General features: G+C 34.2%; 1 protein-coding gene across 1 annotated transcript in view; it reads left to right on the top strand.

Annotated features, from left to right (window-relative positions):
- Positions 1 to 26,542, top strand: part of LOC117240664 (leishmanolysin-like peptidase) — a 211,653-nt gene that overhangs the window by 173,143 nt on the left and 11,968 nt on the right. The window contains exons 4-5 of the mRNA XM_033506695.1: positions 15,970 to 16,000; positions 23,611 to 23,693. Coding sequence (XP_033362586.1) covers positions 15,970 to 16,000; positions 23,611 to 23,693 — 114 coding nt within the window. The remainder of the gene's footprint in view (positions 1 to 15,969; positions 16,001 to 23,610; positions 23,694 to 26,542) is intronic.

Consider the following 26,542-nt stretch of genomic DNA (forward strand, 5'->3'; position numbering starts at 1 on the left):
GTTCCTCTGCGTTGCATGAGTTTCCAGTCCAAGTATTTCAGTTTTGCATTGAAGCTAGAAGCGTCAGGTTGCTACGTTTCAGAGCAATGTAACTTAACGATAGTCAATCTACTACATAGTTTAGTTATGTAGTATTGAACAATATACAACAAATATTAACTCTCCTCCGTCCTGCGAAGCACAATTGCCAAATATATTTACTGCAATTAATTAGATATAATTACGCTTATACTGCAAGAAGGCGACAGCAAGAGGAAGGAACGAAAAAGTTTGTTTATTTGTTATGCTCGGGGAAAATATTTTCATATAGCAGAAGCTTAATTATCAAAACAATTAATAAACACTTTATTATTGGAACATCGATTAATGAAGAATTCGGGGTTCTTCGTAGCAAAGGTAGGAAAAGAAGAATGGATATTGAAAAACATTGTTACATTTTTATTCATATTCGTTCTTATTTAGTATTAACATTTATCAAATAACTTAGGAAACGATCGATCTCCTTTCATGTGAAAAACAAAGTTATTTGATTTTCTAAGTATTGTGTCTCATGGTTTGTTCAGATAATCATTGAAAATCTTTTATCACAAATGATAGATACATACATTGTTTCATACTTTAATCGTTCCTTACACATTTATAGGAAATTTTGAAAATGTAAAAATACACAGTGTTCGCATAATGAAGCAAAGTACGAAATCATCTCAGAATATAATATTTTTTATGATCTTTTATGCGTAAAAAATTGCCTATTTAGATTCCGTTCTTTGAATTGCACCCATAAAACTAACTAGAATTTGTATAAATATTCAAGTCTAATGATGAGCATTATTTTATTCTTACGTGTGTATCGTTCAGTAACTGTATGTGAAAATATCGCAGAAACCGATGAAAAATCGCTCGTCTGCATCGATCCCAAGTTCCTAAAGATCCAGATCCTTTTTCCTAAAAAATGTGTTAAACCTGCATAATGACAGAAGACTTGTTTGTATTGATAGAAGCTCGACGAAGTAACGACATATCAGGCTGTCAAGCAGTCAGCCTCCACATGGAAATTCAATTTGAACTGCACCAGCTGCGAGTCCCGTGACGGCTACGGCTGACAATGCACGCGAAACCATATTACGGCAATACCGAGGCGAATAATCTGAAATTGAAATTACGGAAGTTAAGAGCTTTGTTCCAGGCTCTGGAGCGCAAACGGTAGTGAGAGAACGAGCACGACAATGCATGAATGCAAACGTGAGATCAGTTCACTTGTTCGGGATTCCTTCGGGATCTTCTCTACCTACGCTTTTCTTTTCATTCAGTTTTCCCTTTCTCTTCCTATTGCTCCGCTCCCGTTTTTCTCCCTTACACTTTCTCCCTTAGTTAAGCTCCGTGAAACGAGGCGAGAAAAGACAGCTACAATCGGCTATCTGAATACAGATGTACCGATTGTTCACCGTGAAATGTATTGTAGTTCGAAGATGGATCGACAATTTTTGTATACTTGTTAGAATCGAAAAAGACTTAGCCTTTAAATTCTTCTATTAAGATGATATACACATGTGTATAAGACGTGATCTTTTAGAAATAAAAGTCGCACTCCCAGGATTACAAAAGTAACAATAACTTCGAACAACAAATTATACATATAATCCTAATAAAGGATAAAACTCTTATTCTCAAATTCAATTTATAAAATGTATGTCATAAACGTTTACTTCGTTCTATTAAAAATATCGTAATGTGAAAGTGTACCTTATACATCCAATATTATATCGAATAGTATGAATTTTTGTTTTGCAATTGCGATACTAAACGTCGGCTATGTGTATGTGTCTACTTAGAAGTAAGCGTCCAGTACAGTTTCTTTGCTTTAAGTGGTCATTCCGTGCCTATTGCTACCAAGTAGAAACTGAAAACTCGCATTAAGGAAACTCCTATAATCGTTAAGAGAAATGCGGCCTCTAACAATAGTGCTGTTTGCTATGCATATAACAAAGCAAGAGATTACTTGCTGCAACTTACTTAAATAGTTACAATTAATGCCGCAACTACTAATAAAGTGAATAAGCCACGCGTTTACGTTAAACTTGTTTCTATAAGTTAGGTTTGGAAAGAACGAAAGAAATCAGATTAAAATAATAAGAAATAAACGAAATAGTCGTCATGATTCGCGATCATATATATATTCGACAAATGGACGACTTAAATTAACTTCAATTTCATAAATATAGCAAATAGTTGAAAATCTTGATATCTCATTGTCAGTATGAAAAATCTTCGATTCTCTGACTTTTATGGGTTATTGGATTCCAAAGTTCAATTCGTATCCGAAGTGGTGTCAGTGTAACGTCGGTGCAACGGAATGCTCTAAAATCTCCCGTGAAATATCGCATTTTCGTCTTTTCGTGCAGGTACGTTCGCATGTCTCAAATTACATTGCTCTCCGTGACTCCTACCGCTTTGATACACGACTCAGCTTCTATGTTAGGTTAAAAAGGAAAAGCTACCGAAAAGAGAAGATAGAATGGCTTTGATATTTTTATGAGATACAGGAATCTTGAATTATCAAGATAATGGTTGTATTTATTTATTTCAGTCTAATGGTCTAGAATTGAACTCGATTTAACATAGTTTATTAATATGAAACAAAGCTAAAAATTAAACTTACGGACAACCACAATGATTATTGAGATAATACAACTGTGTTATTTCGTCGCGTATATACAAGTTCATGAAAATTTTCGAACTCTTATAGACGCCTTGTAAACATGCATGCACCTTGTAAACGTGTATGCACCTTGTAAACACCTTATGAACATGTATACATGTTCATAATTTACAAAACGAATATAAAAAATTAAACACAGAAAATTGTAATAGCGAAGGGTTTAAAAAATTCCTTACAAAAAAATTTAATTACATCTATCTCTCTTGTAATATCCATTAAAATTACATTTCAATTTTAATTTTGATTCTATAAAGAAGAAATGTGAGATGACGTCAAACCAGAAGATTAAAGGGAATGACTAAGTACGAGAACCTCTTTTTTGGCTAAGAACGTCGTTATGTCTACTGAAGTGTGAACTGAAGCGTTATCAAGCAAAAATTGCCACACAGAGTGCTTCAAATTTCACTTGTCGCGATGTAAAAATCTAAAACCTGAAGACGAAAAGCTTGTAAATTCTTGAAAATAGCGTAACTTAAATCTTTTGCTATTCAGTATTATATTATTTATTAGTATATTATTATGTTATTTATTAGTATAGTATATTCAGTATATTTAGTATAATTCAGTATTATAAATATAATATATATATATATTATTATATATATATAATATAATATATATATATATAATATATAAATATAATATATATATATACTTCTACTAAATATCTTGTAATTTCTATTTAAATCGTCAGATTTGTTTCAAAATTGACCAATATAGCCGCGATAGTCGCAATTCACGCATAACACATTCATAAAAGCCGCCTACAAATATCCGAACGCTTGCGTGAATAATCGTGAATTTTTATCAAAAGCCCGTTTATCTCTTTCCGGCCGAAGTCCGGGTATTATCCAGCATTGTATTAATATCGGGGAGACCAATGTCCTCTGAAATTACGACCGGAAAGAGTTAATAATTTAGTTGTTTTAATTGGTGACTTTTAGGATATTCGGTATTCATGCCGATAGATGTTAATGTACGCGTGCACTGTACACACGTAATATATGTAGGTGGAAATATATGTACAGGTGTACACGTGTGCGGATATTTGCTCCTGTTACTATATGCATAGCTGCTAGCTGTGTACTTGCAGAATTGGACATCCGCAAAGATCAGTTTATCTAATTAGATTTAGCACGAGCACCGCTGCGCTTCGTCACCGCTGATCCTCGTTATCCCGTCCAATAATTGGCGCCCTTCCAGGAGCAACGGCACGGATTTCCCGATTTATTGAAGCGCGTCTGGTTGCTGCTTCTGGAATTCGATTACAGTGTGAGAGGAGTAACTTTGAAGGGTATTAGTTTGCCACTAGAAAATTGACAACCTACGAATTCGACGTCAACCGAACAAAATCGTCGTTGATAACGATAGTCGAACAACTATTCGTAGATATTCTATGCAATTTTGCATTTCTGTTTCAATAGAGTCAGTCACGAAAATCTATTATATTCATCTACCGAATTTTGTGTATTTGACTTGAAAACTAAAAACGCATTTTATCATAAAATCTATTATAAAACTATTAAAACTATTAAAACACGTATTCTATCATAAAATTATTTAGTATGTACATATCGATACTGTTATTATTAGACTGCGGATATTCACGTAGACCATTAACTTTACAAAGATTATTAAAATATGGAATCTAAGCAGAAAAGTTGCTTCGTCTATTAAATATAATATCATAATGAGTACTGTACTTTGGATAATTTATATATTTTTGTATATTATCTGCAATCTATACATTTTTACGGTTTCGAATTTTCCATAAATGTGTAAAAATCCGCAGACTAATTTTGTTATTTATGTATTTCTAAAATGAATTTACAAAAATTGCGGGATAAAATTATATTGGAAGTTACAAAACCTTAACTGATTTATGCTACTGGTACAAACCTCGAATTAATTTTCTACCGCGTTACTTCATCGTTCTAAGATTAATTGTCTTTGACAAATTGTTGACCCGTCTAACCCCTAATTTGACATGCTCCGGTTTTCATTCGCTCCATGAATTTCATAAGTCTATGAATTTAAAGAAATTCCACGTGACGATGGTCATCCTAAGAAGTTACAGTGACTCAGACGACGGAAGATGCATTTCGGAAACGCAAACTTCTGTAAGACTTGTGAGGCGGAACGACCTTATTACGATAAATCAAATTTAAGCTCGATAAAATCAAATTTATCGAGCTTTCTGCCCAAGTAAGGCCGGCTTTTCATGTTTGATTTGCGAAAACCTGTGTCAGCGATCAACATTGTGTCTTTGTATCATACGTCTTCTTTGTAATAAGCTGTGTCTACAAATTTATTCAGAATCGAACGAAGAACCCATATTTTTCTATATGAAAGAACGATAAATATGTTTTATAAATACTTAAGTATTTTTGACAAATTCTAGCACTTACAAACATAAATATGCTATTTCATACATATACTAAAAATATAATAATACATTAAAAACGGAGAATTGCAAAATATTGTAGATATGTAAATCATGAACTCCAAGAAAGATTAGTAACAAATCAAAGAGAAAACAACGAATTGACTTCTTCCTCCCAATTAATACATTTCCTAATGCAGATATCGTGAGAACAATATTTAAAAATATATCGTTCATAACGTTCATCTTGATAAATCGACGTTTCTTGACATTTATTAATGTTTCCGTAATTCCATTTGATTTATCTTCCTGATTATTGCAGAATGAAAAACTATCGAGCAATTTGCATTCCATGTCTTCGAGATCCTCAAGCTACGGATGTGCGAAGCTGTGCCGGAAATGTGATTTGATACCGGCAGAGATGGGAATCCGATTTATTGAAAGGTCGTTCGTGGGCTCACGATGCACGTTACCATCAGCACGCCAAGTATTCGAATAGTTGCGATCGTTGCTCGGCTCGCAACTATCCTTTCTGTAGCGCGGCATCGAATTAGGTTGCCCGGTGAACGGCTCTAATGCGAAAATTACGAACGTGGAATTCTCGCTGGCTTATAATTGATTCTACGCTCTTGCTCGAAGGATATCTGGATATTTGTAGATATACGGAATGGTAGATGAGGAATTTATCACACCAGTGATAAATTCCGAATTTCAGTCTCTATATGCATTGACTTATGAAGGTATTCGAACATCTAGCATAGGGAATTTTTGTGAATATATTATGTGCGTAATACCTTCAGAGATTTGATGTAAACTTTTAGAAACTCCATTAGCGCTGTAATGAGGCACCCAAAATTTAAAACCCACGTGGAAACGTGTGACAAGTTTGAAGGCGTTTACTGCAAACACCGCGTAAAGCCACGTATGCCGTTGACGAATTTCTGCAACATACACATAATCAGAAGTACTGAAATTACGATAGCAATGATATAACTATAAATTCGTATATGTTTACACATACATGAATAAACACGATGAGAAATGGTAAATACGATTATTATTATATTCATCGTTATTATTGTTATAGATACACATGTATGTATACATATATATATGTAGGTAAATTATTATTCTAGTCTTCAATGTTATTGGAAAATTATAAAGTATTCATTTGATTCAATGATTTCTATGAACTGCGTTATTGATTTTCCTGCAGAAAATGACCTAAAAAATCACCTATTTTTAGTCTCGCGTTTTGGAATCGAATTCTCTGACAGACGACTCCTTATGATGAGACATCAGTCACGACAAATTTTCACCTTGAGTCGATAATTAGTTTCTGAGATGTGCGAGGTCAGAGAACTCAAAATTCATTCGTATATATCAACCCTAGACATTGAACCTTAGATCATGCAATTGAATTGGAATTTCATGGAATTTCAATTGAAAATTTTTTACTAATCGAAGCATACATGAAATTTCGATAGCGTAATTGAAAACAGCACCACATTTTTATAATTATCGATTAAACTAAAACTGGATGAGAGTCAGAATATTACAGTACATGCGTAAGTGGTGCTCGAACTGTTGGCTATTAGCTTATAGCTACATTGGCTATGAAAGTTCTATAGTTCCTCGATCGTGATATATATGTAATGTATCACCACTTCCAACAATCAACATAAGGAAAAATGTCGATATAGTAAGCGATCTTTTCAACATAGCGTCCAACATATTGACTCGACCATTGTTTTTGAAAAACCAACTGTGCTGACGCGTCAATGTACTTTATGTTGATCTCTCGTATCCCAGGAACTAATTGTCGGTTCAATTTGAAAGCTTGCTGTGGTTGCGTTATGGTGTCTCACCATAAGCCATTGCTACGACATACAGTTTCAAAGTAGTGGGACGAAAGATGAGCGAAAAATATCGCTTGGCTCGCCCTCTTGCAAAATGTATATACTTACATTTGAATCATAAACGCATCGTATATGTACGGTTTTAGCTCTGCCCGTGTAAAAATGAACCAGAATGTTTGCGTTAACGGAACAAAGCGCGACAGTATTATCAGAAAGACGACCGAAACCCGAAGAACCACAAAGACTTTGTTTAATAAACATCGTGAAAGTGTAAAATCTAAAGGGTGTTTCATAATTTCATCGTGTTGTTTGTAACAGTAATGCGAAACGTATCATCGGAGATAAACGAGATAAAGTGAGATTATTAGAGATTGATACGAACGAGAAATTTGCCTGGAGGCAGCGAGGCGCGAGATTCTGGAATGCGAATTAAATCGAGCGTTATGCTGCAGTGTATACTATTGGATGGAACCTAGCGCTGAATACGAAAGCAGATAAACTGTCGTGATGTCGACAGAGGTATGAGCGCGGGCCAAGTCATGCGCGACTCATATCTTTTCGGAACATCCCGGTTTTAGTGGCAGACAGGTATCCCCTGCTATATCGAAGATCCAAAGCGTCACCTTGCCGTGGCCAAATCTGTTTAGCGCGTGACAAGAATTCGAATAGATCGTTCGATTACTGCGTGGCTTTCCACTGGAACAAATGTTTTAAATGCTGTTTATCACGCTCACTTCTTCCTATACTTTGCTGCTAACGAACCGTTATCTTACCTAAATGACTGTAATTTAACTTTATTTCGCTTTCTTGTTTCGCTCATTTGAATTGTCTGGAGTTCTCTCTCAGTTGCACCGAATTGCAATAAATGTAATTTCTTTTCTTTTCTTCTTTCTGTTTGTTCATTCGAATTATAAAGAATTTTATCTCATTCTGTACTGAATTGTTTGACAGTGCATCAGTGTCTGTCTTGTAGGAAAATTGTTCGTTTGAAGTATGTAATTTCTGAGTTGCTGAAGTAAAATACTAATATAATTATATTATAGATGTCTGTGTTTCAAATATCCATAATATATTATTGTAGATGGGTGTTTTATCGGCCAATGCATTATATATCAATAGCCTTCGTGTATCGATCAACATCCATTTGGAATTTTTATCACCAAACTAATATAATATAATGTAATTGTCACTTATTTGTGTGTGAAAGTTTTTCTACCGAATACGTCAGACATCTAAAAATATTACTTGAAAAGATTTTTTGGTAAAAGATAAACATTTTCTAGGAAACCAAATACATATGATATGAAGCTACTAAAAAGTCTGAGAAAGAAACGGTGGATACAGTATCATACGCGTAGAAGTATTTACATAAAATATCATATATACAATGCACATGGCAGCGTTGCATTTGAATTTTTCTTAAATTTTCCTGCGTACTTCCTAAATAATTTAGCATTTTAACAAGCAAAATATTAAACACGGTTGAAAACGTTCTAGCCAGCTGTAAGGAAACATAATGCTAACGTACGCTACTAATGCATAATACATTATATCTTAATGAATACTCGCTGCGTGTGTATATAATATCAAGACTGTAAACCACGAAGAGAAAGCATTCCTCCGTTTTAATCATTTGTTAATTCAACAGTCCATTAATATAGATATTCGTTAGCAGAATTAAAATAAAAATTGGTAGAAATGAAATCAAACTCGAAAATTCACCAAGAGTACCACGCTCTTTTACCTTTTTACAATCGTAAATTTACACAAGATCATCTACCTTACATTTCCAGATTTATATACGCAACTAATTTTATACAATTTTTTTCAACAAAAAATTGACGAAAAATATTTATCTTAAACGCATACATAATATTTCTTTTCGGGGCAATTTTACGAAACGCAATAAGGCTCCCACGTTTCGTAGCTAAATTAAAAATGGGATATTAGCAAAGGAAAAAGGAATAGGAGCAGGCCCGAACGTTTTATTACGTCGCACAGGAGGTACAGAAGAGAAGGATAAAGGACAGAATAAGAGGTAGAAGACAAGATACCAAAGAGAAATAGTCGAAGGAGAAAAGAAGATAATGAAAAATGCGAGTCGAAGAGAAAGTAGAGGCGAAAACGAAAAAGAGAAAGATGTAAAGAGACGGTGTGCGGGAGTTGTAAAAGTAAAGGAGCTCCAAGGAGGTTATATTGCGCGTTGGATTAAACTTATACAAGCAACCGTTGTCTCTTGGGCGTATTTCGGCTGGCATCGGCGCCCTATCCTCTTGGTTCTGCTTGATGCCCGCTGCCAAAACTTTTGCTCGATATCTCCGCGAGCGAAATGTCGCGTTATACAGCAACGTCACGACAACCAGAGATTACTCTCGAATACGAAACGCAAAATGACATTCCACGTAATCTCTGGGTGTAATTCTGCGCAGTCGATGAAATGTGGTGGCTCGCGACAACCTATGTAAGTTCAACGTTTTCGCTTCAGCACGGAAAATTAAACAGCCAGCGCGAATAAGTTAGCTTTACAGTTAATTTAACCTATGCCACTCTTTTTACTTATTTCTGCGAAACACCATTGGTACATCTGCGATAAATATAGTTACACTTCGTTCAATTTTTTTTATTCAATTTTTGTTATTTCAACCTTTCTTATTTCTTTAAAATCGCCTCTCCGGTTAGAACTGCATCGACCAGGATTTTTATACACAATTTTCCATGATTTTATAGAGAATATAACGACTAAGTTAAAGTATCAGGATTGATCTCTCTCGATCGGATTTTTGTATTCGTGTGGAGTTCTCATTTAAAACTCGCATGTCGAAAGGAGAAATTTGTCGAAATGATTTAAAAGAATCTAAAGTTTAAAGCGTATACTCGTATATTTTCACAGTGTATTTTATTGTCTAATGTCTTGTCTACATTTTTCATGAAGATGGAATGTCTCCATCAGAACGAAGTACGCATCTACCAATTTAGAATTTGCACGGTCATCGTTCCGTGATATGGACGCATCGAACTTCGAGAGGTAGATATAATAGTATTATTTCGTGAGTCAGTCGGTCGTATGTATTGGTACGATATGATTGCCGTTCCAGCCGACTGCGGGACAATCTGAAATTCCCCTTAATACAGCTATGCAGATATTTAGGGTACGTTTCAATGCCAAAAATCAAATTAAACTTTGTGAACGTTTGTGTAAAGGGCAATTTCGACGGAGCACATTGAACACGATGGGCAACTTTACAAGAGATCCGTAGATATATATGTATATAGAGTTAGTACGTCATATTATCAAACTTTTCACCGATAACTCTTATCACCCATCTATGTATATTGTCTTAAATCTATTCGCAGTTACTCGTTTTACACCTAAATTTGAACTCCGCAGAAAATTATCGAGGTTGGTTTGCGGCGACACCGACCAAGGTAATCCCACCATATAATTAACCACCAACAACCGTCCAGGGCTCTCATACCAACCTACACCATAACTCATGGCTAAGCTACCACTGCGTGTACAGTTTTAAACGTTCTTATCCGTATATGTAATTTTGCCAACTAAAAAAAATGATGAAAAAGGGTGGAATAGGTCCGGTTGCTCTGAATTATAACGTTGTTGCTCCACACATTCTTTCCCTAGCTTTTGTTATTTATAGAGTGTTTATAATAGTACTTGTAAAAAAAACTTAATTCATTTGTTAATTTATGTAATATTATAGAATAGGAATTATATGAGAAGAAAATCTTCAACACAAATTTAAGAAATATTTGAATAATAGGAACGAATGAAATTGACAAAAAAACGCAACAATGTTAATTATCTACCAGTTTGCATAATTTTCCAGAAATATCGTAATATTTATGAACAGGATTTTACCATCCGCTTTACTTTCATTTGTACAAATATTACATAATATTTCGACATCTAATGCTAAATACTGGTCGCTCAACATTAAAAGTTAATTCAACGTGTGAAAAGGGTTCCTTCATCCAATTTCATGTGTAAATTTATCAAAACTCTGACTAGTTTACCCACACTTTGAAACACTTAATACATTATATTTAATATATATTACCGCGATTCTTGTACAAGGGTGCAGTATATTGCTTGAAACCTTCGCTTGGAACAGTTTTACTTCCTTGTTGTTTCGGAACTGTCGCTCTAGTGTTTTTACGATGGGGTTCGTCGCCCTAGGGTACGCTACCTTGCACAAGCTCCATCGTGTTCTTTAAAAACAACTTTCCTTGCACGTGACTTTTTCAATAGTTACTACTTGGTAACTTTCTCTTTCCCTAGTGAACCTAGTTCACTTCGTACCGTTTCCCAAAGGGAGATGCTGTACGCTTTCATTTGCATCCCTTTTTAAGGGGGGATACGCGGTATACAGCTATGTGGAAAATTAGAATAGCTTTGATCCATAGGGTAAAAGAGCCAACCATAGTATAAACACCATCTGCTAATGTGATGTAATACTTTCACAAATAGCGGTACTGTTAAAGAATGTAAAACGAAATTTTGCAACGTCTATAGATTGTATTTAATCATTATGTCATTTGGAAATTTAAATCCATAATCTACTGATCTCATAAAAATGGTAGAGAGTGTTAATATTATAACCAGCAGCATACTTCGGAATATTCTTGCATATTAAATGCATCCTCTACATCTTCTGCATTTAAATTTCTAATATTTTGTTTTGCGTTATTAGTGCTTCCGTAATTATTCAAATTAAGATATATACATATATGTTGTCATTATTGAAAAAGATATCAAATTAATTTTACTAATAGTAGATTGACGTTATAATAAGTTTTAATATATTGAATAATATGAAGACTCTTGCTTCTCTCTTTCTCTCTTATTCCATTGTTCTTTTTATTACTTACTCGTATCCAATATTTCTGTCCCATCACATTTATCGGTTTACACGTTTTTTGTTTGCACAAAAGAATTTGATTGGTAGTATTATTTGAAAAATCCAATAAATTTGACGCTGTATCAATAAGATTCGTGATTTTGCTGACTCGATGCCAGATAGCTTGGTAAAAAGGTCTTTGAAGAAGTACTACTATTACGCTACCACAAAGGAAACGTTTCACTCGCCATCGATCACAGCTATTGCAGGCCCGCAATCAATTTACGTTAACGGTCTGCTCGTTATTTTCTTGCCATTCATTTCAGGAAAAAAATGAATTTTATATCGAACCTTCTCGATAAGTACGTACGATTGTTTTAACATCATAACTATGATGAGTAAAGTTCTCCTTTAATATTTTTTTGGAAGAAGTGTAGGTACCGATCCGCCACATTTTCTTCGCTGAAATACGTTTATTACTCCCATACGTAGTTACCGTATTAGTTTGTAATTTATATTAACAAATTTACGCAGAGCTGGAAATAAAATCGTGAAAAAGATATTAAATAAAACTAACTATTCGTGAAACAGGAAATATTGCTTTGCGTAGTTATACTTATCAGTAGAAAGCACACGACCTTTGTTTGAACAATTTTTTTCGAAAATGTTTTTGATATATAGAGGAAGCTATATTTCTCATCCTCAAAGAAATACATGTCAGTAATTTTTCTACAATGTTTTTCATGTGTAAATTTTGTTAAAATTGGCGCGTTGCGCTCAAGTTGACCCTTGTAAGTGGAACAACCTTACTAATGAGCCGCCAGACAAAATACATTCTCCCTTCCACTTCTTCTTTCCTCTTGTTCTTCTTTTATACTACAGTTTTATACTACAACGCCGCATCATACGTTAAATTAAAAGGATCTTCTTATTGACTCAGGAGAGAAGTTTTTACAGTCGTTCCAATCAGCAATCTTTTGGTAAACCATATGTAGAAAAAAGCAAGCGATAAGTGGACAATTACTTATTTTACAAACTAATGTCGAGAATGCGTTGTACAGTTTTACACGAAGCACAATTATAATACCACTGTGTATTTCTATTATACTTGAAATAGATATAATAAATTAGAATCTTACTATCATTGCTTAAAAATAAATTGACGAAATATTGCAAATAGGAAATTCGTATTGACATTATATCGGGCAGTCAGAGATTTGATGTTCGACTCCGATCAGAAAATTTATTTTCTCTGAAATGACATTAATCGGATTTCCAGAATGTACAACTTAAATTCCGTTTTCTATAGATGGATAACAAACGAGTGACAACGAAGTTTGCTTATCCTGAGGGAATAAAGTTTAACCAATTATTGTTGCCACCGGTACTTTTACAATATAAGCGTTCTAACTATTATATTTTCTATTATTCAATGAATTCTTTGTTCCTTATAAATTCCAAGTTTAAATAATATAATAATAATATAACATGTTTTAATAAAACCGTCTTTCGCTAAATATTCTACTGTTACGTGATTAATGATATTTCTTGCGAAAAAATGCTGCTCTTTAAAAAATCGATTTCTAATTTCATTCATTGTCAGTTACATGCTTCCAGCATATATCAAACTATTCAGACATGACTTGCTGCAAAAAATTTCGTTCGGGAGCTGTAATAGGAAAGCTTTCAAATTTCAAAAGAGAAGTTGCAAAAATTGACTGACGCATATATGAAATTTAAAAAACAGTATATCAATTTAACTGCAAATGCAGAAATCTTTTAAACTTTTGCGAGAGCGACGAAGAATATTAAATCTGAATTAAAAATTTGAAAATGTTAATTAGTACATGTTACAGCTCGAAACGATTTAGATTAAAAGAAAGTTACATGTCAGAAAGGAAAAAAGGAAACAGTGTACAAAAATTTATGTACGAAAGAAGGTTTTAATTTTGGAACATTAAAGTAAGCTGACTTCAAAGAAATCACAAACTTATAACATATTCCTACGTTATTTTCATGAAAATAATTATTCTTTAAATATTCATTTATTTCCCGAGTATTTTAAAAAGAATTTCGCTATCTATAATATCCGTGACAAACCACCGTATTGCGTGAGACAGCCAACCACGACATGTCATATATTATACTACCCTACTTAGTGTTCCTTAAAATCGCAAATACTTGCTTTTACTGCTACTGTGAAAATATATATTTTATTAAATATTCGAATTGATATTCCTACAATTTTAGACACTTACTTAACCGTATTTCACGAATATTCCTTCTAACATCCGATATTTTTTAAAGCAGTTGATTTTCTTATTATCAAATCTTTTCATATCGTAGACATAGTCATTGCTTAATATGACATGTTTATCTTTATTCCCTCAATTGTTTTTTTCCTCTGATAAAGAAGATTAATAGATAGCGGTTAACTTTCTGTTTGAAACATCGAAGGAATTTAATTTCCACTAATTATTAACAATATAAGCGCAGTTTCTAACGTTTTGTAAGTGAAGCACAATCCACTAAAATTTCAAGCCATTATCATTCCTTGAATTAATAATCTGAAAAGCGGAACGTTACTTATATGCAATGTTGAGAGTGGAAGGGTTAAGCGTATAACTAACGTGGAGATTTAAGAACGTTTCTGCATCGTCACGGCACATATTGAAAATAAAGGAAGAGGAACGCGCTATTCGTTTTCGCTCGGCTTTATATGCAGCTATGTATCCGAAATCAATAAAAAGTTGGCAAATAAATAGCGGAAAGTGCGGGAGAAAGCGAGGCAACTGTGTTTAAACTGGTGCACTTTTTAACTTTCAAAACTTAATTCACCAAGACGCCGGCACCCTTGAGTACGTCGATAGGGGGTTAACTACAGCAAGAAGTGGTGCGATGAAGGTAGACGGTACCCGTACAGATTAAGCATCTTAATCACCGCCGAGTAAAACTGCAAATTGCTTGGCTAGGTGAAATGAGAATGGCGTGGGTATATGCCCACTTTTGCTCAAGAGAAGAGCGCTCGTGAAACAAAAAGTTCAACGAGCTCGAAAGAGTTATCCCGAGAATGATGAGAGGCATAAAGGAATAGAAAGAGACACATGCGTAAACAGAGGAAGAAGAGATTTACTCTGAAGTACAAAGGAAATGCAAGAAGGAAAGAACACCGAGGAAATGGAAACAAATAGATGACAATGAAAAAAGGGAAAATTAAGAGAATTAATATACGGAAAAGTAGAATTTTAAAATGTACGAGAGCGAATTGGTTGGTTGGTAAAAAAGAAGGTCAAGGACCGCTTGTGTATGTGAAGCTATACATGCAACGTGCTTGTAGAAGCATTTTAGGTGCAGTTGAGTAATCATCGCATTACGTTTTAGAAATTTAATAAGAATAATATAGCTAGGTTATATATGTATGTTGTATGAAATTCTTATAATTATATTACTTTAAATAATCTAAATTATTGCACGTATTATGGAGTGATTAAATTGTCTTTCAGAAATCAGTATTCAACTAAACGAATGAAATTGGCGTTTGCAATTGTCGAATTGTATAATAATTTGATTACGCGAGAAATTCTTTATTTTGGGGGTCTTTTTATTTCTTAATTTTGAATCGGATGAATTAATTTTGATACGATTTGCATATTGCTATGACAAATCGACCAGACGATCTCGATGATTATAAGTGACAGTGTTTATACATAAGCATATTACCTATTGCATAGTTTTAAGGTTTCTCTTCTGTCGCCTATGCACATGCGATGAAAAAGCAGCGAACAATAGTTTACCATAGGACAGAGCATATACGCAATCGTTTTTATGACCCATTTGCAAATATTCTTGACTGAACGTTCGATGTAAACGCATTTCACCACTATGCATGCTTTTCCCGCGTTCAAAAACTAAAAGCTCTTTGTGTTCCGTGCTAGAATGATTTCAACGCCATTCGTTTTGTGAACATATCATACACTATACGATTCTAATTTGAAAAAATTCACGGGAATACGTATGACTAATTGATTTTTCATAGCGTATATTTATATATAGATTTCTGACTCAGCTGATACATGTAATTATTTACTATTGATACTATTATTGTTCATTTTATAAAATATTTAATATAGAAATCTCGTCTTTCTGTTGCAGGCTGGATGATGAGAAATTGGACCTCATAAACGTAAGTAGCTTAACATTAATATCGGTAAAAAATTAATGAAATTAATATATATCAAGCATTAGAAAATTTATCGCAAGATATCTTGTTTAATTTTATGTTGCTGCGTTTTTAATCCATTGTGACCGATTTTTCTCATTTTTTCATTCGTCCAGCGTTTTTCATAGATGTTAACGAAGTTTCGAAAACATTCATACAATGCATATATTGTAATATGTTCACAAGAAAAATCACGTGATAAATGTTCGAATATTTTCGCCAGCCATTGGCAACATATAATTGTGACAGGTTTTCTCTGTTTCCTGATATATGTTGATATGCCACATATGGGGTAGAAATGGAGCGTGGTAAATGGACGCGTTCTATGTCGTATCAAACGTTACCGCCGCGGCATCTAGGCGGTCTAGTGTACCACGTCGCGGGCATAACTGTATGCGCCAAATAACCGGAAATTACCGGGCGCATTTCAATCAGAACACCAGGCAAGCTTCGAACACGCGGACCCATCGTTTACTCCGCATAATAGTCGGCCGTATGATAATCTCGCAAATCGAGCCAGGGTGCAGCCCCTGAAAACCGATTGCTCCGTTCTCTGGTAAACCTCTTCCAGTGAACGACTACGATCGATCGTCAAACATGGCAAAAGGGCATATTGGAACTGTTCACTATGTTTGTGATAGCTTCTAATGCAGATTCAAATTCGCGTCAATTTCTTGTGGCCGACTCTCAATTATATTCATAATATCTTATTAAGTATTGGAAACATTATTGCCAAGATTATTTCATTTTATTGCATTTTATATGTTATTGCAATTATAACTACACTATTTTTATCTTTGATTTTATCGTTTTTATTACTAGACATCGCTCTTTTGATTTTATGTTAATAAAGAATAGAATGAAAAATAGTTAGAAATAATTAGTAGCACTTTAAAAATTTAATTTATGATGAAATAACAACACTTTCCTTCTAGGAGATGGTTTACTTTTGAGATTAATCTTTACGAGCGTTTCAAAATGGTTAATTATTTTAGATGTGCCACTCTTATCAACAGTATATTTCTTTTACATTGAACTGTAATATTTTTCATACAATAATAACGCCTGTGATCAGGGAAAATATCGCGATGTATTTCTTTAAAGCACATTTTGCAAATTTTAATAATATATTTTTCAAAATGTGCTCATGAAAGGTTACCAAAGATGCATAATATAAGTAGAGTAAGAAGTTTTTAATTTAGTTTCTATTTTAATTTAGTTTCTAGATGCAGAGATATTTACAAAATAGTGAATTTATTACGAAATATTAGTCGCGACAATTTTCATAACCATGTACTTACTGCGCGGTCTTCTTTACTCGCGAGACTGTACAAACTGCATGAGCACGCGGCAGTAATTACGTTTCCTTTGAGGTCTGCCCCCTCATTAAACCGCAGTCGTATCAGAATGCTTCAACCACTGACACTAAGTTAGAATCTGTAACCGCTTAATAAGCTTTGATATATGTAACGTAATGCCCACTTACGTACTTGTGTACTTGTTAATATTTATCACAATAATTTATAGACGTTAAATGAAGCTATACAGCTTCTCTTCTGCGAATTACATAGTTATCCATTAACTTTAACTAGCTGTCGTTCCACATAATTCATAAAAATAAGAAACGTCACGAGTTAACTTTTTAATAGTACGTTCTGAGAGAAATTCAAGCAAACAGACATAGCAATTAAATAAACACGTTATTTCGCATTATAAATTCCATATCTTAAATATCATCACATAAGGCATTTATCAACGTTTATTTTCTAAATCGCTATTGACCATCATAAATAATTAGAATACTCCTCAATTTTCTCATATCGAGAAAAGTATCGTGGAAACTGCTGAAAGCATAAATTTGTAATCCTCGTTTCCACATGAATAATTTTTTACTGCATAAATCATTTAAAAGTTCTCTATAACGATTTCATCGCAAAAACTTTTTAATTTGAACAGTTAATCTCCTATAAATTCTTACAAATGAGAATAATGATACTAGATCATTGGAAAATCGCATTGAATCATTTGGAAATTCTTTTGATCACATTATGAAGAAACTATGTGCTATTAAGGTTCCATTTAAAGGAAAAAGCAACGTTCCATGTATCAACCTAACGCACGAAAGTATACAAATAGAAGTGCATTTGCATAAGCTTGGAAGCCCGTTAAACGAGTATTTAAATGAAGGACTACTAATATTTTAGTACATCATCCCACGGAACCACCTTTACGTGATTCTGCTACAATAGATCGGCTCGATGAATCTTCGGCCGCGGGTTATCCTCTGCCGAATTGTTCGCTACTTAGTCACTGGTAGGAGGAGAGAAAAAAGCCAGTTGGTTCCATGAATAAAATGCTAGTTATCGAGATCGTAAATCGCAATGTTGGAAGGGATGGCGGATGTTGGTACGGGTAGGAGCAGAAGCAAAGAGGGGAAACCGTAAATGGTGGCGTTCAAAGTAGAAACAGTGTTCGCCAGGTCGGCCAGGATTCGTACATCACCACCCGCGGTTGATTTATTCAGAAAATTTTCACCGCGATACCGGTTCTAGCTCTGCCTTGCTCTGTAAGTCGAATAATTGCCACCCGTGAGAGTAAATGAATCTAATTGCATCTAAAATTTAAATAAGACTTCGAATTTGCATTTAATACTGACATCTAACTGACTGTACGGGATTCGATAAAGCAAGACTAATTCCTTTCTTCTTGCCTGGTCTATTTTCCACGATCGCAACTTTCAATCCCTAAATAGTTTTTTTTTTTTTTATAAAAAAAAAGGATTGATTGTATTGTTTTATTACCATTCAGTGTTAATGGTTTCGCAACTGATGACTGGTCTCTGAGATGGCAGGTTGCGAATTATTTATATATTTTGGTTTAATCATTTAACGTATTCATGAATATTTTAGCTCTTCGTCTTTATGGAAAGTTACGATGTAAAATACAAATCTGAAAGAGATGAGACACTTTTTTTATTCAACCTTCTCTCCGCTATTAGTAAATATATGAATTTTGTACAAATTTGCACAGTCTAACAATAAATATTAAACGTTAATACTTGCTGAACGTTAATACGTTAATATTTGCTGAAGTACATGTAAAACAAGTGAACAAATTGAAGCAATTTATATATTAAATCTCAAGTAAATTTCAAGTATCGGTAAATAGAAATGGAACCTACAGTACCATTCATAAATCACTAATTGTTAATATATGTAGGGCAAGCGTAGATGAATGTTACAATTAGAGAATAAATTAACACTTATTAACCGTGTGTATTGCAAGAAAACAATTTTATAATATACATATTTTGAAGACTGTATTACATTCCCATTTTATTAAAATTTCTGTTTAAAATTAACAAGTGTTCTCTGACTTATGAAAGATGCGAGTAGAATAGCAATAATGCCGTACTATAGTACACACGTTGATAAAAGGCACTAGCTTGATATGTGATATAGGGAAAATTCCTCGCACCAGCAGAAAACGGAACAAGAACGTACTCCTAGGATGCTGATAAGGCCGCAAGAGTTACGCAATATTGTGATAAAGGGGAATACCGCCTCTCCTGTGTAGTGATAAAGAAGTACATGGCACATACGTCTATAGAAGGCAAACGCACAGGAACGAAAGTTGTATCTTGACTGAAGGGGCGAGCTACGTCGAAAGAAAAGAGACAGAGCGAAACGAAACTAACGAGGATAAAGGGTCGACGTAATGGACAATGCGCGCCGAGATTCATGCCAGCACGTAAGAAAAATTGGATTCGCTGCATCGCTTACCTGCCGAGGAAACAATTAATTTGCTTGAACTTAAGACAGTTACTCTGTTGATTGGTTTCGATATTATTACGATAATACCTTTTCGCACATTGAACACGATATAAAAATTAGAAGCATATTTATGTACGTACTTACTTCCAGTGTAGCATTTTTATACATTAGTACGGCTGCAAAATGCAGAAATACGAATGAACCAGGACGAGTTGAGAAATAACTTTCAGAACAAGCGTACAATGCTTCTGTAACAATGGCCACATCATCGTTGCCATGTGCATTTTTTCACATCGTGTATTTGTCTCCTTTCCGCGCATATTCATAGCTTTCTGTTGATTTTCCATATGCCCCCAGTTTGAACATCTGAAATGTTTTTTAAAAATATAGGCAGTTCGTTGCGTACACGTTATAAAATATTTATGCCTCTGCATATTTCACAAGAACGCCAACGCTCATATCCGACAAATAATTGTTTTCTCTTTTTATCTTCCTTTCCTCCCATACAATCGGCTATTTCATTTGGTCTTTGTGCGGCTAATTCTTAACAATGATATATTCAGCAATTTAATTTTTATTCAACAATTTTTGCAAACCTTTATTCGAAATTTGTTCAACAATCGTGTACTTTTCTGTACTGGAATTAAAAGTTATTCTTGTTCTGGTCAATCGTTATGTTCGAAAATGTGCAAAAATATGTATCATAACTAATTTGTATAAACCAAAGATATTTATCATTTATTTAGATATTTATCATACTTCCAAAATATCCAACGTTGAAGGAAAAATATATCTATTTAATTAAAAGATCCTAATCTTTCTAAAATAATATTTCCTTTCCCATATTTGATTAAAATATTACAAAACGAGGTAATTGTTTAGTAGTTACTTTAATTACAGATCGGCCAATGTAAAATTTAATGAAATAGAAATTCGGAAACTTCTATTACAAGGACGCTTCGTTTATAACAAGTCACTTAGTTTAATCGTAATATAAGCTTTCTCCATGATTCGTTATAACATCGATAAACTCTTGGCTGTTATTTGATGGACGGGAGAAAAGCGTAACTTGGATCGGTGAAGCTGTTAACGAGGAGCGCCGTCTAGAATGCAATCGGTGAAAAATAATTAAAGACGATGAAATTAAACGTTTGCACGTCCATGGTGTTCGAGGCCCCATTTGTTCGGCTCCGGTTTTAATTATCAGGCGCTTGCCATTAGGCCGATATTAATGACGCACGTTCGCCCGAGCGTAGCTCCCAACAGACTTCTACTACTTCTACGCTCAATACAACCATCCGACGATCGTTTGTTTAAAGCAGTCGGAAGTAATATCAGCCGTTTCTTCCTCTCGGATTCTCACCCACGCTTCGCCAAAACAAAAGGAAATGTTGCCTTACGGATCACACAGATTTATACAACGTATTCATTTTATCGATTGCTAGCATTCATTGCCTTTTAAGTGTAACGTGTATATTTTAGTGTAATTATCTATTCAAAATGTCGTAAAATGTTTGAAACGATAATGTAAATTAACGTTTCAATGTATTTGGATACTTGCTGATTTTTTATAAGATATACAGCACCGCTCGAAAGTCTTAGCTTAAATGTTAATTTACATTTCTTTATTAACTCATCATTAATTTCTACACATCCATATTCATATTTCTCATATAATTGTCTTATGAAGTGGCTGTAGATTTATTGGACGAACAGTATCTAAGCTTTGTCGCTACAAATCGTGTAATATATCCTGTTCTTCTTATTGTTATATCGTGTCTCTTTGCGTGCTATCATTTGGATGAATAAATCACCTCATAAAAAGTACGCATGTCCTTGGGGAAACTACTATGAACGAGACTTCTCCTAATGACAGTATTACATGTAGATATTATTGCAGTAAAATAATATAAGCATTATTATTTTATTCTTATTAATATCGCTGATAGAGTTTAAGTTAACTACCAATTATTTCATCTAATTCAATACGTATACAGGGTGGTTGGTAATTGGTGGTACAAGCAGAAAGGGGGTGAAAATATAGAATAAACATTTTTCGTTTGAGGCTTTGTTTTCGAGAAAATCGACTTTGAATTTTCGCTCGGTACGCGTGCACTTTATCACGTCTCATTATAACGGACCTCACTGTAGATCGTTGTCTCGATGGAAAAATTAAAAAAAAAAAAAATTAAAAAAAGAAAATTTTTATTCTATATTTTCGACTTCTTTTTTCGCGTAGAATCGCCACCCCCTTTCCGCTTGTACCACCAGTTACTAACCACCCTGTATAAATAAGAGAAGAAAAATTATGATAAGCAAAAATTTGTCTCAATGTCGTGTTCTCAAAATTATTTTCTTAAAATAAGGCTACGTATTTTTATAACAGTAGCGTGGCAGACCGTTTCAATCGTGACTGCAGCACTATGAAATATTTTTTCAATAAAGATGCCTCTTCAAAGAAAATTGGTTGTAACATAGAGAAACAAGTTGCAAGAGTTTTAACCTACTTAAAGGTTCGTAGCTGCTATCGTTTCTGTTATTTGTCCTGAATCTGCGTCATTAACCGCCACTGTTACCTTCTTCAAACGATCGCAGTATGTCTAAATTGCCGGCACACATCGCACTCTTCCAGTGCAGTTCGATCGGCGTCCATCTCATTTTTGCCATCTGCTTCCTTCGTTATTGTCTATTTTGTTATTTACAATAAATAGAAGCGCTCTGTTGTTTCCATCCTTCTTCCTTTTACTCTCTGCGAAAAAGCCCAGTACTTAAACAGATTAAGAATAACGATTATCGAAGCTGCTATAGGAAAATTTGAACATAATTGGCTTCGAAGTAGAGAAAGACGACTTACGTTGGATTTGCTGAAGGACCAGCATTTGGCGCGAAAATGAACGATTATTAAATCTTATAGTAAAGATAAACTTATATACCAGCCTCCTTATTATTAGTTAGAATATGGCGTTTCATTTTTCAAAATATTTTTCATGAATATTTATAGGAATTGCATCAGTTGTATAACAACTCATCAATGTTTATTTTGAAAATTCAGCCTTCTGTGTCCTAAAACTCTAACTCTAGCCCGTATTTAAAATCTGAGCAACAAATTAGTAACTGTTCCGACCCTTTAAACATAGTCCTTTTGGACCCACGAGCAAGCTGTCCGCCAAAGAGACTCGAAGGCTAACGAGCTAGGGGTGTAGGTCAATGGCAGAGTCAGACCTGAAGAGAGGCACTCTCGTGTTCGCTAACTGCCTGTGCACCGTGTTCCGTGTTTATGATGCGTATGTTGCTATTAAGCATACAAAAGCAGGTACCTAGGGTGGATCTACAACATGGTAACACAGAAATAGACAGCTCTGTTTATAAAGTAATTTTTGGGACTTTTTTTGTCTTGAATAATTGACACAAAGCTTTTTCAAGAACAACTCTTTCAAGATTTTGTAAAAAATAACATATATTAAATACCCGTATTATAAATACATTTGATTTAACACGATTTTAGAAATATAAGTATTACGAACAGACTGTAGATTTTTATGCAAATTCATATTTTCGGAGATATAATTGGGAAAGTGGAGTCTCGGTAGAAAATTCTTTTACCTACCAAGTATTGTAAAAAGTTCTGTAGTTTGGATGTTTTGTAAGTTCTTCTTTCTTTTTATGTCATATGTATTTTGTGCAGTTTTGTACTTTCAAATTTCCTATAAATGCACAGAAATCTGCAGTCCAGTTATGAAGTTGATACAGTGGAAGGAAAAATTACGTGGTATCTAAACTATATCTTTCGATTTATTTCAGAATACTATCTTACCTGAAGCCGTACACTTTTGGGAACGAGCACTCATGGTCCGTGAGACAAAGAGCACTATTAGATTGAGCAGGTATTTTATTTTCACGTTTGAATAATGCATGTACGTTTGTGTAACGTTATTAAATACATTGCATAAACTGTCGATTGTCATATAAAATGAAAAAATGTATATTTATTCCGATTGAAATATAAATGTAGGCGAATAATTTTGGATAATTAATCAAATTAAATAAAATCAATAATTCTAGAAGCAGTCTACTCCAATTACTATAATTTAGAAGGTAACGAATCGATGCTCAGTGCCAATGGATTCGCGATCTTTCGCATAGTACATGTTGCAAACGCATCGTTAATCCAATGGCAATGGAATTACTACCGTTTTTAACACGATCATTAGTATTCCAAATAACGTAATCAGTTCAAGAACTTGCATAAATCATTCTGTACGCATATCCATACACAACTGTCGGTAGCACGTTTATTTGCATAGCAACCAAAATGCTAAGGTAAAACTGTGAATATGCATTATACGTATTTGCGTAACGGGTTACCTGATTTATTGCCCTAATCGCGGACGTACTTGCATTATTACCGTAAACGTTTCGAGTATTTATCACAGCCGTTTAATACACACTTCTCGAACACTCGTAGTAATCCTGAAGCATGTTTTTTTCTCTCTTTTTTTTTTTTTAAAGCTTAGCCTTGAAAAGCGAAGATCAATCAATCATTACGATGTTATTAACGTAACTGCAAAGTTGTCGCGATAATTTGATATTTTTAATCGAAGGAAATACGGTATTAATACAGACAATTCTATAAAATGATAGACAGATGACGTTTTGACAGACGACAAACGATACATTATCGAGAATCGATAATGAAGAAATAACAGAACTCTTGTAACAACCTCGATATATTGTATTTCCAACTGCAAAATATTCATTTTATGCCTTTCTTCCCCTCTTTCTTCTTCCCTCCCTGTTCTTTGGGAATGCGACAGCGCAGCAAGCTAAGCATAGCCTCACTTATGCATTTTTCTCAAACTTCCACAAAATCCAAGGTGCTAGCAAGTCGCAGATAACGAAATCCATGCGACAAATCAATTTTGCACGAGACCTCCGGGATTTCCAATGACTTTTGACGTTTCGGTTGGGCTTCGACCGGACGCGAAAAGACGTGGATCTAAAAAGCGAACCAGGTGAATAGGCGGGGTGGCAAGGATGGGTTTCCACGGTGCGGAAAAGAATTCGTTACATTATTCAACAAGCACGCGCGGAACACACACTAGACAGGAAGAAAGCGTTTCTTATTTTCGCAAACTCTGCTCGCTTTTTTAATATTGGGAATTTGCCCCGTCGATACGCAGATGAAAAGGCATAGACAGGTCCAATCTAAGATCTGTAGGAAGACACAATGAATGAAAATTGAATTCGTAACGAAGAACTTGTGTTCTTTGTTTCTTTGCAATTTTTATTCAATTTGTATCTTCAGATGGCATCCAAGCGTAAGAAATATACGTATGAATGTTTATCAAAGCAAAGTTGTTTCATAAAATGGGAATTTTTTATTTTAAAACGAGGATATTATTCTTTAGAGAAGTAAGGATTCAATCATTTATGGTGCACGTATAATAATTTATACAATTATCCTACGACTCTTTTACCAAACAAGAATACATAATTTTGTCTATTATGTTCTTTAGAAGAACAAGGATTCAAGATTTTCAATTATTTAAACTTCGGCATTTAATACCGAATAGACTAAAGCCACGCCACTACTAGCGTCGAAAGAAATGATATGTCAGTATTTGGCATTAATTACTGTCAGTTGCGGTATATGCGCTGTTATCAAGGAACGTCATTTGTCTTCGAAGGAAGACGGACATGTGGTGTACAATATTGATCTGAAGCTTCGCAACGAGCAGTGTAACATTAGTTACTGACACCCAAGTTGGCTTCTATTATTAATCTTCATCAATATTGTAAATGAGATCAGATGTGTCCGTTAAATGCATAAACAAAGTAAAACATAGATTATATAAATTTATTTATTCAATTCAATTTTAGGAACTTATGAATGGATGCTAGTCAATGGAATAATACCTATATTTAAATAATTCCTTTTCTTTTGTGAAATAACTTCTTAAATAATATAAATTATATATACTCAAGAACAAAGGAAAAATTAAATTTTATAAAATAAGATTTAACATGTAAACGCGTTATTAACATTATTATTATCATGACATAAGTTCTAATAAATTATGATCGACGCCATAATGTAACCTACCCCTAAGTGGTTGACCCATAAGGAAAGTAGCTGTGCAATGAGAAACGAATAATTTACATAACGTTGACGCGACATCAGAGCTATAAATACGTATACATGAAAATAAGAATTGTATCGCTAATGATTAAAATTGGTCGATTGTAGTAAAAATTCACGAAGTTACGGTTCATTCGTTCGTTTAGGTACTCTAAAATCCATTAGGAGAAAATGCACGCAAGCGCCACTTTACCGCCACCAGTACCTGTTCAAACTTTTAATCGGATCGTTTCCCTCGTTTATTCTCTATCTCTTGGCCGCCATTCCCGCGCTACCTTTCTCTTTTGATGCACTTTTCTATTTTTCGTAGCTTTTACAAACCTATGAGATTCTTTTTTTCGACCGTCGAATCAGCTTTCCGCAAAAAAGCCCTGTCGATTTCGCGCCAATTGAAATTTGTCAACTTTTCAAATTTCTCCAAAATATAAAAGAAGAAGGACAGAGCAACATTAATAACAGACGAAAGTAGCTATGATTTTCGAATGGCATCAGCAAAAACATTCGAAGAAGTAAGAAAATGAACTGGTCGGTTTATGGCGTGGTTTCGTTTCTGCCATACGGTTTTCTTTTATCGTCTCGGCCAGATCCAATAGG

The sequence above is a fragment of the Bombus vosnesenskii genome, unplaced genomic scaffold, assembly GCF_011952255.1.
Source record: "Bombus vosnesenskii isolate JDL3184/JDL3185 unplaced genomic scaffold, Bvos_JDL3184-5_v1.1 scf7180000013264, whole genome shotgun sequence".
Taxonomy (NCBI): Eukaryota; Metazoa; Arthropoda; class Insecta; order Hymenoptera; family Apidae; genus Bombus; species Bombus vosnesenskii.